General features: G+C 36.5%; 1 protein-coding gene across 5 annotated transcripts in view; it reads left to right on the forward strand.

Moving 5' to 3' along the window:
* The window catches only part of PTPRZ1 (protein tyrosine phosphatase receptor type Z1), a 210,330-nt gene that overhangs the window by 135,783 nt on the left and 60,738 nt on the right, over positions 1-13,809 (forward strand). For all 5 annotated transcript variants that reach the window (XM_025291413.3, XM_025291412.3, XM_025291414.3 and 2 more), the window contains exons 9-11: positions 1,703-1,887; positions 3,861-3,987; positions 11,576-11,622. In XM_025291413.3, coding sequence (XP_025147198.3) covers positions 1,703-1,887; positions 3,861-3,987; positions 11,576-11,622 — 359 coding nt within the window. The remainder of the gene's footprint in view (positions 1-1,702; positions 1,888-3,860; positions 3,988-11,575; positions 11,623-13,809) is intronic.

Raw genomic sequence — 13,809 nt, forward strand, 5'->3', positions numbered from 1 at the left:
TGGAGACCTTTCTCTCCCTCTCTTCCCCAAATCTCTCCAGCCTGGAAGATATTATATTTATTACTGTGCTTCATTAGCATGATATCAAGCATTTAAAATTTTTTTTTGTTCACAACTAGTTCAGATGATCACATTATGAATGTATTTCAGAAAGTATCAGAGTGCTCTTTCTGATGGGACTGCATTTTTGCCATGAGTTCCAGCACGGGCTTCAGTTCATTTTAAGAAGTCCCCAAACGAGTTTCAAAATATTTTTTCAGCTGAGACAGACATATCTTATAATTCTCTGAAATTAATTGCTTTATCTATTTATAAGGCCAATGTGGGACTTTTTTGTCAGCAGGTCTGAAAAATATTGAAATAATAGTTTCAGTTGTTCTCCTATGGTTTTCTGTGATAGGGAATTTTTAATTATTTCAAAGATTTACAAACAAGACCATCTTTTAGTTTTGAAATTCTCCTCATATGAGCTAAGCATATTAGTCAGATGCCAAATAAGAATAATAAAAACACCATAAACTTGAAGATATCCTTTGTTTATTTATGAAAATGAATTTGTATTCCTCATACATTCAAGACAGTTTTCTATGCAATATAGAAGTTAAAAAAAAATTCTGGTTATTATGCTTATAATCTACTCACAGAATAAAGATTGGCTTTCCAAGTGGCGCTAGTGGTAAAACACCTGCCTGCCAATACAAGAGTCCTGCCTGCCAATACAGGAGATGTGCATTAAATCCCTGGCTCGGGAAGATCCCCTGGAGAAGGGCATGGCGACCCACTCCAGTATTCTTGCCTGCAGAATCCCATGGACAGAGGAGCCTAGCAGGCTACAGTCATAGGGTCACAAGGAGTTGGACATGACTGAGCGACTTAGCATGCACACACAGAGGAGCAAAGACTTGTTCAGAAAAGAATAATATAAGAGAACATACAATTAATGCAATAATTGTGGTAAAACAAGACAGACAATTGAAAATGACACATATCAATCCAGCAGAGGTCAGAGTGTGCATAACAGAGAATACTGCACGTGGTAAAGACATTCTTTGAAGGTCAGACTTGAACAGAGGTAGGAGGTGTTGATTGAAAAAAAATGCACAAGCTAAAAGTCAAGAGTTATGGATTATTTGGTGGACATTCTGAGGACTTCAACCCTGGGAGACAGGACTCTCAGATCACATTGAGGGGCTGCTCTAAAGAAGCAAAGGGGGAGTCCAGATATGTAGGAGTTTTTGCATCAAAGACCACATAGTAGGAACACCAAAAGATTACTGTTAATTAGAGAAACCAGAACTCTCAAGGAAGTTAGCACTTTTCTGTGTATGGGAAGGTTCGAGAGTCTGGTCTCATTGAAATTGCTCCTTGGGTATAGACCTCAGCTGCCTGGGGACCAGTTTCCTGTGTTTTCTCATCCTGAGTTTCCTCAGGGTACACCATTAGGGAGGCTCTAATGCGATGGCTTGATGGTTGTAACATCCTTTGTTTACTAGCCAGGCAGGCAGTCTTTTTCCTTCACAGTGGGGAATGGAAAAGTATTTCAGATACAGGAAACGGCATGGACAAAAGAGCCACAGTGGGAAAGTGTAACTTTTCAACCTCTATTAAAATACAGCAAAAATATTCATAGAATGTGTTTCACTTGTTAAGATTCTAGAGGGTGACAGTTGTGTCAATAACTGTACTTTTTTTTCCTCCGAAGTTTGTAGTTCAGAACCAGAAAATGTTCAAGCTGACCCAGAGAATTATACTAGCCTTCTCGTTACGTGGGAGAGACCTCGAGTAGTTTATGATACCATGATCGAGAAGTTTGCCGTTCTGTACCAGCAGTTGGAGGGAGAAGACCAAACCAAGCATGAGTTTTTGACAGATGGCTATCAAGATTTGGTAACTATAAGATCAATTGTTTCATGTATTGATAGCATTGTAGTAATTGTAGTTTAATATCTAGGATAAGAACTTACAAATGATTGTATATTGTTGCCTTTGATGACTTCAGGCTTTGTTTGAAGCTCTCTAGTGGGGAGAGAGGGATGCAGAAACTATATTTAATTATTCAAAATTTACAGTGATTAATACTAGGAAGTGAAAATGTAGTCGGTCAGTCATGTCTGACTTTTTGCGAATCCATGGACTATAGCCCGCCAGACTCCTCTGTCGATGGAATTCTCCAGGCAAGAATACTGGAGTGGGTAGCCATTCCCTTCTCCAGGGAATCTTTCAACCCAAAGATCGAATGTACGTCTCCTGCATTGCAGGTGGATCCTTTACCATCCAAGCCACCAAGCAAGCCCTAGGTTCTTACTAATATTTTTAATTATATGGAGACTACAACTCTGCCGATAATAATTTTCAGAAGACTTAGAACTGGATATCATCTAGTATAACCTTTCTTTACAAAGAAAAGGACTCAAAGAACAGTCAAATACTTTGTACTCTCACAGTTGGATGTGAGAGTTGGACCATAAAGAAGGCTGAGTGCCAAAGAATTAATGCTTCCGAATTGTGGTGCTGGAAAAGGCTCTTGAGAGCCTCTTGGACAGCAAGGAGATCAAACTAATCAATCCTCAAGGAAATCAATCCTGAATATTCATTGGAAGGACTGATGCTGAAGCTGAAACTCCAGTACTTTGGCCATCTGATGTGAAGAGCCAACTCATTGGAGAAGACCCTGATGCTGGGAAAGATTGAGGGCAGGAGGAGAAGGGGACAACAGAGGATGAGATGGTTGGATAGTATCGCTGACTCAATGGACATGAGTTTGAGCAAGCCCTAGGAGGTTGTGAAGGATAGGGAAGCCTGGTGTGCTGCAGTCCATGTGGTCGCAGAGTCAGATACGACTTAGCGACAGAACAACAACTTCCAGTTAGGGAAGGAATTGGGTGTAGAATATCAGTCCTGTGATACAGTTGTCTATTGTTTCCTCATCCTACTGTATCAGCACAAGGGAAATAGAGTAGAAAATAGTGTAGAGGTCTTGAAAGTCCTTTTCTTTGATTCAAATTTCCAAGTAACAAATGTGAAATCAATTGAGACAGAATTTTTGGGACACAAGGCAGGTAATCCTTAGGAAACGATGCATGTCTTCTTCCTGTCCACCCATGACAAGAATTAAAGAAAATAAAGTACAGATTCTGAGCATCTCAGTATTAACTTTTCCTTGGTGGTTGTGGTGTAATTGAGAAAATCCCATCTTGGTGTGGCTTAGGGAAGCCCCCAGTGTAGGTCCAGGACACTGAACTCTGAATACAGACAGCAGGAGTCCCTCAAGCCCTACGAGCCTGCATCTAAACAAAAACCGGTGTGGAAATCATATAAACAAAATGAGGAGATTTGTAACAACTTTTTAATTTAGATGTCTAGAACAAACACTGTGAATTGAGAAATTTTTAAGTGGAATTTATGAGAATATACTATTATTCATTTCATAATGATGTGAAGAAGGTAATAATTCTATTACTATCTGGTTTACATATTGTTAAGAAAAAGAAAGAAATTAGTTTTTCACATTTTGCTTCTTATAAATGCTACATGTTTGTCTAAAATAGTAATCCACACTTCTGGCTACTCATTTATGAATTTCATGAGTTTGAGTTAAAAAATGAAATTTTCTGAAACTAAATCTGATTTTTACAGAGCAAAAAAATAAATAAATAAAAGCATAGTTTACCAGTATCTTCCTAACTCACAAATATCACAAGCTCAGCCTGATAACATTGTGTAAAATTTTTTCTCGGGTTAATAAAATACAAAATTTTTTATTGAAAAATGAGAAAATGTTTTCTAAGAAGAGATGTCTAGTATATTAGCACTCCTCCGAGAATGACAAATTTGTATAGTTATTGCCATCTTTTTTTTAGGGTGCTATTCTTAATAATTTACTACCCAATATGAGTTATGTTCTTCAAATAGTAGCCATATGCACTAATGGCTTATACGGAAAATATAGTGACCAGCTGATTGTGGACATGCCTTCTGATGACCCTGGTAAGTGCCCCCCTGATATACCTTATTAAATAAAGGAGGCTAGTTTAATTTCTGAATGCATTGGTGCTTTCTCTCTGACTTTATGTTCTTTGTCCAAAAGGCAAAGTGATTTCTTTTTTAGTCTGGATTATCAGGTAATTTTGTAAAGCTCAGAGCTCCTTTTTCATTTTCATTCAGCAGATATGGTATAGCACAATATGTGAATTTATTCTTAATACTGAAGTTTTCTATTTGTAAAATAAGAACTGCCAAACCTATTGTAATGTCTGTAGTGGTCGTCAATGAAAATAGCTAAGAAAATATAAAGACTTTGATTTTGAATAATGAAGAGTTTGTTTCATTTGTGTTTATTTCCTCCCTCTTTCAGCCCCCAAAGTATTTTGTAGTAAGTATGTACATGATTTAAGGATCATGTGAGGTACTTTGAAATACCTATACAAAGCATCTCAGGAGTTTGTCTTAGATATTTTCATCTATCTTTTATAAATCGGTGATGAGGGGGATCTTTCTTCTTAGGTTTGCCGGGTTTATTCCATAAAAGCAAGCAAAAAAGTTGTTTCTGATTGTATTTTATTTGCATGCATCTTTAAGTATTACAGGAAAATCTTTGATCTCAAAGCATATGCAATAATTGAAGGAGGTTCTGGCTATCATAATTGGACAGTTTACAAATGTACATAACTAAAGTCTGTCTTTTGTTAGTATAAGCAATTTTAAAGTAATAAATGAAATTATATAGTACATATACATGTATATGCATGTATACACACATACATGTCATGCATATGCATGTTCATAAATGTATACAAACACACATACACAAATGTAAATATTCTTTGGTCATCCCTATTATGAGGCTACTCTCTGAAATTTTCACAGGTTTTTAATAGCAGTGGTTACAAGTGATACTAATTGGAGCATGTTTCACTTTTATGTATAGAAGGAAAACTGATGTCTGTTGATTTTCCTTTGTGGTCTGTGTGCCATAGCAGGGTCTTGTTCATAACATCATAGTTCTTAACTAGTTGAGTTTTTAAGTTAAAGAATTTATCAGAACATTAGATGTTAGATTCTGGATCCTTCCAAGCCACAGGCCATAAAACTTGCCAAAGTATTTCCCAACTTAGAACATTTACAGCTAATGAATATTACTACTCTCATGATGGGCTTCCCTGGTAGTTCAGATGGTAAAGAATCCACCTACAATGCAGAAGACCTGGGTTCAATCCCTGCGTTAGGAAGATCCCCTGGAGGAGGGCATGGTAACCCACTCCAGTATTCTTGCCTGGAGAATCCCATGAACAGAGGAGCCTGGTGGACCACAGTCCATGGGGTTGCAAAGAGTCGAGACATGACTGAGCGACTAAGCACAGGACAGCACTCTCATAATGGCAATATCATTATTTACAAATAATATTATGACCTGCCTCATGTCTAGGTATAACCATCTTTCCTACTGTTTTTATTTAAAGTTATTTTGCAAAATCAGGTTATTTTTAAATGGAATGTGAGCTCTAAGTGTTATTGAAAGATGAGTATCAAATTAACTTACCATGGTTTCAGCTATACCATATGATGCTTTTCCATTGAATGTCATCCCTCACTGAAGTTCCACATATTGATCCATTCCAAAAATGACATCTTTAGCAGTGCACCGTTGACTTTGTTGGCCAGTATCACATGTGAATTGATTAACTATGGTGTATAAAAATCTCCTCTAGTCCTATTGTGTATTTTAGGTGATGAATTATATTAAAACCATTCGTTTCATTTTACTGTCTTGGTTTAATTATACCACTCTAATTTCTGAACATAGTACAATTTCCCAGTCAAAAAAAATAATTTAGCTATTTATGTTGTGCATTTTCTAACTCTTCCTTAAGAAAGGAATGGCAACCCACTCCAGTGTTCTTGCCTGGAGAATTCCAGGGACAGAAGAGCCTGGCGGGCTGCAGTCCATGGGGTTGCAAAGAGTCTGACATGACTGAACAACTAACACTTCTTACTCTAGCCACTACGATAAAAGTTTAGACTTTTTGAATTTTTTCTTTCTAATTTTTAAGAAAGAAACTTATTGCATATGGAAAAACAGATCAAATGTCTGTTATCTATAGATATAATTTCTGAGTGATCCTTTTAGACTGAGTCTATATTGGCACAAAGTACAAGTTCTTGTATCATTTGTAGCACTTTCACATTTGTACAAAATAGAAAGTATTATAACTTAATTTCTATTTATTCAAAGGGTCGGGACACCATTGAACTAATGAGATGCTAGCTTGGACACATCACTTAATCTCCATGGATGTCTCAGTGCCTTAGAGGATTTTGTACATTAATATGTTTTAGTAAAAGGTCATATTTGATTTGATATACTGGTATGATATTACTCTTAAAAATCAAGGGTTAAAATTTAGTTTATCCCTTAGTTATTCCAGAAAGTTCTTTGTTGAAGACCAATTTATGCAAAGTTTCAGCTCTTCCTATTTTTATAAGGAAAATATTAGCTGTCTCCAGAACTCATTCTTCCTGATCAGGAAGACTACAATGGCATTTCAGTCCATATATTTTTAGTTCATTATTGAAATTACGTTATCTTAAATATTGTTTCTATAATAAATATATAGCAGTAAAAGTCTTGACAGCAGTACCGTCCTGTGGTTCAGTGTGATGGTTCCTACAAGATTTGTAAATTTTATGATTTATGTGGCTAATATAGATGTTAAGTGTCTTTTGAGTTTGCTGTTTATTTCATGGGTTTTACTAGTACCATTTTATCCTATTAATCATGTTGTTTCATTACCTAATGTTGTAATGTACCTTATTGACTTATTCTATCATTATTTTGGATAAGCTGTTTTCTAAAGACTGTACTATTTGTTGCTTCTGTTAAAAAGGAATGACAGAGGTCACATATAATTGCCCTCATCCTTTCAGTCACAGATTTTAAATATTCTAATCAATATCTGTGAAGTAAAACCCAATCTTCCAAATTGTGCATTTAAAGTTGGCTAATTTAATTAATTTATTGCTTGTGCATTTTAATTATATTTGTTGTGTACAGCAGTATCACCATAGTGTCCATTAGATGTTATTATAAATTGCTATTTTAAAATTAACACATAAACTCATGTTCAGAAAAGAATTTAAACCTTGTCAAGGTTAAACTAAAGTGGACATTCTTTTTAAAAACTTTTTTATTTGGTTGTAGCTATAATTATGCTTATTTCTACAATATAGATGTAATTATTATATAGTTATAGAAGACATTATTTGAGTACATGTCTTAGGGTCTTGATAATCATATGTATTCAATTTAAATACATGGTGAATTAGATCAGTGCATTTTCCTGTTTTGTGTCCTTTTCATTTGTATAACAACTGTCTTTGTTAAATCACTATACATTGTCCTTGTTCAGCCTGTACCATACTACACTACAGGTAATGTTATATAATGATATTTAAAAATCACCCTTTAAAAAGATTGCAGTTTATATTGCTTTTGCCTTTTCGCACTGTGAAACTTGGCTTAAAACCTTTGAACAATTAAATAAGCCTTGCTTGCCTACCTACATCAGTGTTGCTTTTTTGTTTTGTGGAATGTTGAGTAACATGCTGTTTTAGAAAATCTAACAAAACCAGAATGACCCATAGGTTTTATTCTGTTATCCCATAAATGTGAATTTTAAGTGTTCAGTAAAAAAAAAATATTGACAATCTTCACTACTGGACTGTTTTTGCAGCCTTCTTGGAGTCTGTTTTGATGAAGTGAGAAGATTCTGTAAACCCCAGTAGTGCCTGAGCCAGACTGGTGACCACTAAAACGTTAGTTATTATTTGCAAGGAAGCAGCAGGCCAAAGGACTTCCCAGGTGGCTCAGTGGTAAAGAATCCACCTGCAATGGCAGGAGACAAGGATTCAATCTCTGTATCAGGAAGTTCCTTTGGAGAAGGAAATGGAAACCCACTCCAGTATTCTTGCCTGGAGAAGTCCATGGATAGAGGAGCCTGGTGGGCTACAGTCCATGAGGTCGCAAATAGTCAGATATGACTTAGCAACTTAACAATAACAACAACAGCAGGCCAGTGGGGACCCATCCTGAGACCTTCGTCAGTCAGCAGTTAGGCCTTGAGTGCTGTGAACTTTCAGACCCAGGAGTATGGCTCAGATTCTCCAGGGAGTTAGAAGCAATCTTTTAAAATTATTTTATTTCAAAATTGTTCTGAGGAGTCTCAGCAGAAGACTTCTGGGTTATTTTGGGCAGGGCTCTTAAAGTATTCCTGGACAACACCAGTATTTCAGTCAATTCAAATGATCTGAGTCTAGTAGGAAATCACAAGGAAGATCCTTCAAAGTGGGTTTTTACATACCAACATGAAGGCACCCACACCTGATTCACCCATGAGTGTGCTATGAAATAAAGAGATCACAGGGCTTCTTGGACCTGTAGATTCTGTTCCTAGGGCCTGAGGGGGCCTAAAGGAAACTTCTTACTTCTTATTGTGGTAAACAGCAAAGCCAGTTATAGTAGAACTCGCTGATCCCAGTACTCATAGACAGTATGATTAAGTAGAATTATGTATTTTAGCTTAATGGGAATTATAACCTATATAGTTAAGTTATTCTCTGATTAAAGGATAACAATTAATCAAATGCAGTACACACAGAGTACTGAAAGAAAAAAATTGTCCTTAATGTGATAATTATATACACTCCACCCCAACCCTGACAATTAATAAGAGAATCACCTTTCGTCATTACAAGTATAAGTTAAATGAAGTTAGGCCCTTTTTAAAAAACACCTCTGTAAGCATGTTGAAGAGAATGGACTCTTATTGAGATGTTTTTCTGTAGCTTCTTAACAAAATAAAATCTAAAGTATAATATATGTGTGTATGCTGCTGCTGCTGCTAAGTGGCTTCAGTCGTGTCCGACTCTGTGTGATCCCACAGACGGCAGCCCATCAGGCTCCCCCATCCCTGGGATTCTCCAGGCAAGAACAGTGGAGTGGGTTGCCATTTCCTTCTCCAATGCATGAAAGGAAAAGTGAAAGTGAAGTCGCTCAGCCGTGTCCGACTCCTAGCAACCCCATGGACCCCAGCCCACCAGGCTCCTCCGTCCATGGGATTTTACAGGCGAGAGTACTATATATATATATATATATATATATCTCAAAATAGTATTTGACTATGATTTGTCCTTATTAATATTAAAGTAATTTTAAAGTACATGAAAAGCTGTGACTCCATATAAAAATATTTTTAGTAAAATTATGTATTGTCTCATATGCTGAAATTGGAGATTTTTACATGCATGAACTTCTCTCATTGTAGTTTTTAGAAAATCATATTAAAGGTTCTTTTTATTTCTCTCTCACAGTTAAGTTGAATCCTGTTTTTAAATTCACATTATATTGGTTTCCTTGAAGGTTATAGAGACATAGTTGTATCAGACTATTGAAATCATTTTAATTTTAAAAAGTAAAGACTAAATAACATGAAAAACAGGGTGAGTAAGAGGTTTCACGGTGACAAAAATAGAAAAAGGAAAACACTAAAGATCCAAATGAAAGTTGTCAGATTCTTTCATGGTTAGTTTTAACAAGAAAATAATAATAATTGAGAGTTAAAATTTAAGATATGACTGTTTACAGTGACTATTTTCATTTTTATTGCACCAAAAATTGTTCAGGGTGAGTAACTTTAAAATACTTAACTAGTCAGTAGTATTAATTTTATCTAAAACCTCATGGGGGCTGGACTTCTATATTTTACTTGAATTCTCTTCTAAATAAAATTCAAACATATTACAGTATTTTATAGTTTTACATTTCTTAGTACCTAGAAGTTTTTTCATGAAAATAAACCCAATACAGTTTATATGATAAAGCAGGCCTGGATTTGGTAAATACTTAATGTTAGTTCATTTATGCCTTTGAAAATTCTGTAGAACATGCATTTCCTTTGAGGATCTACAGAGGCATAAAAAAAAATAGAACATAAACAGCTTTAGGATAGTGAAAAGCATAAACTTTGGAGATGGGATAGATTCTCTAAAATAATAGGAATAAGAAAGGTATCTTTGTAATAATGCTCAATCCCTAATAGTTACCCTGACTTCTGTCTCCCTGATGCAGCTTGAAGAGTGAGGATAAGTGGTCCTCAAGCCCTTTGGTAACTTGGCAGAGGGCCTAGATTCCTTACTGGAGAGAGAGAACTATTAGTAGCTCCTCATCTTTTCTAACATTTACTGATGGGTCTTGTTTTAGGATTAAGCTATCCTTAGACTGGGCTTCCCTGGTAGTTCAGCTGGTAAAGAATCTGCCTGCAGTGCCAGAGACCCTGGTTCGATTCCTGGATCTGGAAGATCCCCTGGAAAAGGGATAGGCTACCCACTCCAGTATTCATGGGCTTCCCTGGTGGCTCAGATGGTAAAAAATCTGCCTGCAATGTGGGATACCTGGGTTTGATCCCTGGGTTGGGAAGATCCCCCTGGAGGAGGGCATGGCAACCCAGTCCAGTATTCTTGCCTGGAGAATCCCCATGGACAGGCTACAGTCCATGGGGTCGCAAAGAGTCAGACACAGCTGAGCGCCTAAGCACGACACAGCCACATGAAATATGCCGATTCTGTCCAGTTGGGAAAGTCAGACTTAAATGATCCTGGTCCTTACATTCCTTTCATAATCAGTATTAGTTGTGTATCCCTGGGAAGAAGTCATGGGAATCGCTCTGGTCTGTCCTTCCTGCTGCCAATCCAGGCTGGACCTGCTAGAAAACATTCTTGCTTCTACCTGGGGCAGCACCCTGTGTACAAATACGTATAAGCCCAAATCTGAAGAGTAAAAAGAACTATTTGGGACTTCCCTGGTGGGGCAGTAGTTAAGAATTTTCCTTCCAATCCAGGGAACGTGGGTTTGATCTCTGGTCCGGGAAGATTCCACATGCTTCTGATCAAAGTCCATGTGAAATAACTACCAAGTCCATGCTCTAGAGCCCATGCTCTGCAACAAGAGAAGTCCATGCAGTGCAACTATAGAGTAGCCTCTGCTCACCACAACTAGGGAAAGCCCCTCACGCAGCAACTGAGGACCCTGCACAGCCAAAAATTAATTTAAAAAAAATAACTATTTGACCTTCAGTCAGAAGAAGACCTTAAGGAATAAGTAGTTGAATAAGAATATCTGTCACTTATCCCCTGGCATTTTCCCAACTATGCTTTTATCAGCAGTAAGTCTGCACTGATGAAAAATTACTTGGGTTTCTTTGCACCCAGTAATATCAGTCTCACTGTCTTCTTTTCCCTTCTTAGTTTCAATCATAGTTGGGGTGGAAATAGGGAAAGGAGTTGGAGTGGAGGATAGAGATCAAGATTTTGAGTGCAGTTTCCTGTACGTTTACATAGTGCTGTGTTATGTAATGTTCAGTAGTATTGGAAACTGAAATTTGAAATTTTCTTTGAGCAATTCTGTATTTTCCAAGCTAACAGTATTATTTTTTTTTTCCTTTTCTCTTTCCATCCAAAAGTAGACCAATAAAGCTGAAATAGTTGAATAAAAATGTTAATAATTTTGTTTTTAATTTTGTAGAACTTGACCTCTTTCCCGAATTAATTGGAACTGAAGAAATAATCAAGGTATCATAGCTATTTTTTATTCAAGTGCTTAAATTAAAAAGTCTATTTTGAATTATTGGTTAGGTTTCAGATGTTGCATTAATAAAAAGTTCGTGTTGCATGCATGATTCATTGTTTGTAGAACTAGTTGCTGAGCTTTGTAGATTAATGTATAATTAATAACATGAGTTTTATGAAGAAGTTGGAAGATACTTTAATTGGTATAGTTTTTAAAAAGAGAAAAGGTTTTTTGATAATTAGAAAAATGATGGACTTTAAAAGTAATGATAGCTATGAACTGTAGTTGCAAATTGGAACTTTTTCATTTTCTAAATGTTTCTAACAAACTAAAGTAATATTTAAGCAATTCATAATGTTGCTACAGCTTATTTTTGACTAACTTAACCAGTGATTGATAGATTGATAATAAATGTGAACCAGAATATAAAGTATATATATTCTTTTGCCCATTTAATTTGATTATTTTTGTTTGGACTACGCATATTATAAAGTCTGTTGCCAGCACAAGGTCCTTTAAGTAAATGGGCCTTTAAGGATATTTATAAATTTTAACATTGTCGTAGGTTTTGAAATAGAGAGAAGATGACTGTTTGTATCTTATATTTCATCCTAAGCCCAAATATGCTATTCATCAGAACTGAGATAATATGTTAAATCCAGGTTTTCTATTGTTAATGGTAGTAGGAATGTGTCCATTAGTACATATATGTGTATGAGCTGATAACTTGTGAAAACGAATATTCTTATCTAGCTGTAAATAGTGGTTAGGTTGTGTTTTCACATGAACCGTTATCTCAGTGATTTTTTATCTTATGGCAATTCTCTCTTACAAAGGACTATTTTAGCAAAATGAGCAGTCCACATTTCATCAAGAGTTCACAATAGAATTCAGCTAAGCATATCTGTGTGTGTGTGTGTGATGTGTGTCAAACACCCTTCCAGTTGTAGACTGCAGACTTGTGTCCTCACATGGTGGAGAAGAGCAGAAGAAGCAACCTTTCATGACTCAATATAAAGGCACAAATCCCATTCATGGGGCTTCCACCTCTGGCCTCATTTAATACTAATGACTCCCAAAGGCCCCAATTCCTGAGACCGTCACTTTGAGAGGGTAGGGTTTCAGCATGTGAATTTAGAGGGGACACAAACACAGTTCATAACACTATTCACCTTCCTTGATTCATGCAGGAATGAATGATAGAAGTTGGCAAACACCTGGAATGTATCAGTAATGGTTTTAAGCCTGAATATGGGTTTCCCTGGTGGCTCAGTGGTAAAGAATATGCCTTCCAATGCAAGAGATGCAGGTTCAATCCCTGGGTTGGGAAGATGCCCTGGAGAGGGAAATGGCAACCCACTCCAGTATTCTTGGCTGGGCAATCCCATAGACTGAGAAGCCTGGCAGGTTACAGTCCATGGTGTCGCAAAAGAGTCAGACATGACTGAGCAAGTAAACAACAACAACAACAACAACGTGGAAATGAATAGTTTCGGGGATGTTCCTCAAGTTTTCTTCCAATAGGAATGCCTGACTTTGAAAGACAAACTATCTCCAGCACAATCAAGGCTTTTCAATAAAAAATTTTAATAGATATCATAAAGGATAACAGGTATGATCCATATCAAAACCATAGAGGAGGAAAGATTCACATAACTTAATCTTGGGAAACAGTGTCCATTAAAATATTTGTTTTTTCATATATATAAAGTAATCATAGAACATGAATCTTATGTTCTTCTTGAAACGTTGACATGAGACAGTATGACCCCATAGAGATGTACAAGACTTAGTTGGGTGGATTAATAAAAGGTCCATCATCTTCTTCAGATTCTAAGAATCTCACAGTGATGAAAGAGAAATTTGTGTTTTGTGTGTGTATAGTTTTTATTCCCCAAAAATGTAACAGAATAAAGGGTGACTGGCATTATGTTTTAAGAACAATGTTATAGAAGTCTACATAGCTTATAGTAGGAGGATAATAAAGGAGGTTTGTGTGGGATAATAAGCAAAGAGGAAGAGAAGCAATGGTATGTGGAATTTGAAAGAAAGTGTCAGATCAGGGACTTCTAGTCTTTGGTGGTCCAGTGGTTGAGACTCCGAGCTTCCAATGCAGGGGGCACGGATTCAATTCCTGGCCAGGGAACTAAGATCCCACATGCTGCACAATGAAGCAAAAAACAAATAAA

This window comes from Bubalus bubalis, chromosome 8 (genome assembly GCF_019923935.1).
Source record: "Bubalus bubalis isolate 160015118507 breed Murrah chromosome 8, NDDB_SH_1, whole genome shotgun sequence".
In the NCBI taxonomy this organism is placed as follows: domain Eukaryota; kingdom Metazoa; phylum Chordata; class Mammalia; order Artiodactyla; family Bovidae; genus Bubalus; species Bubalus bubalis.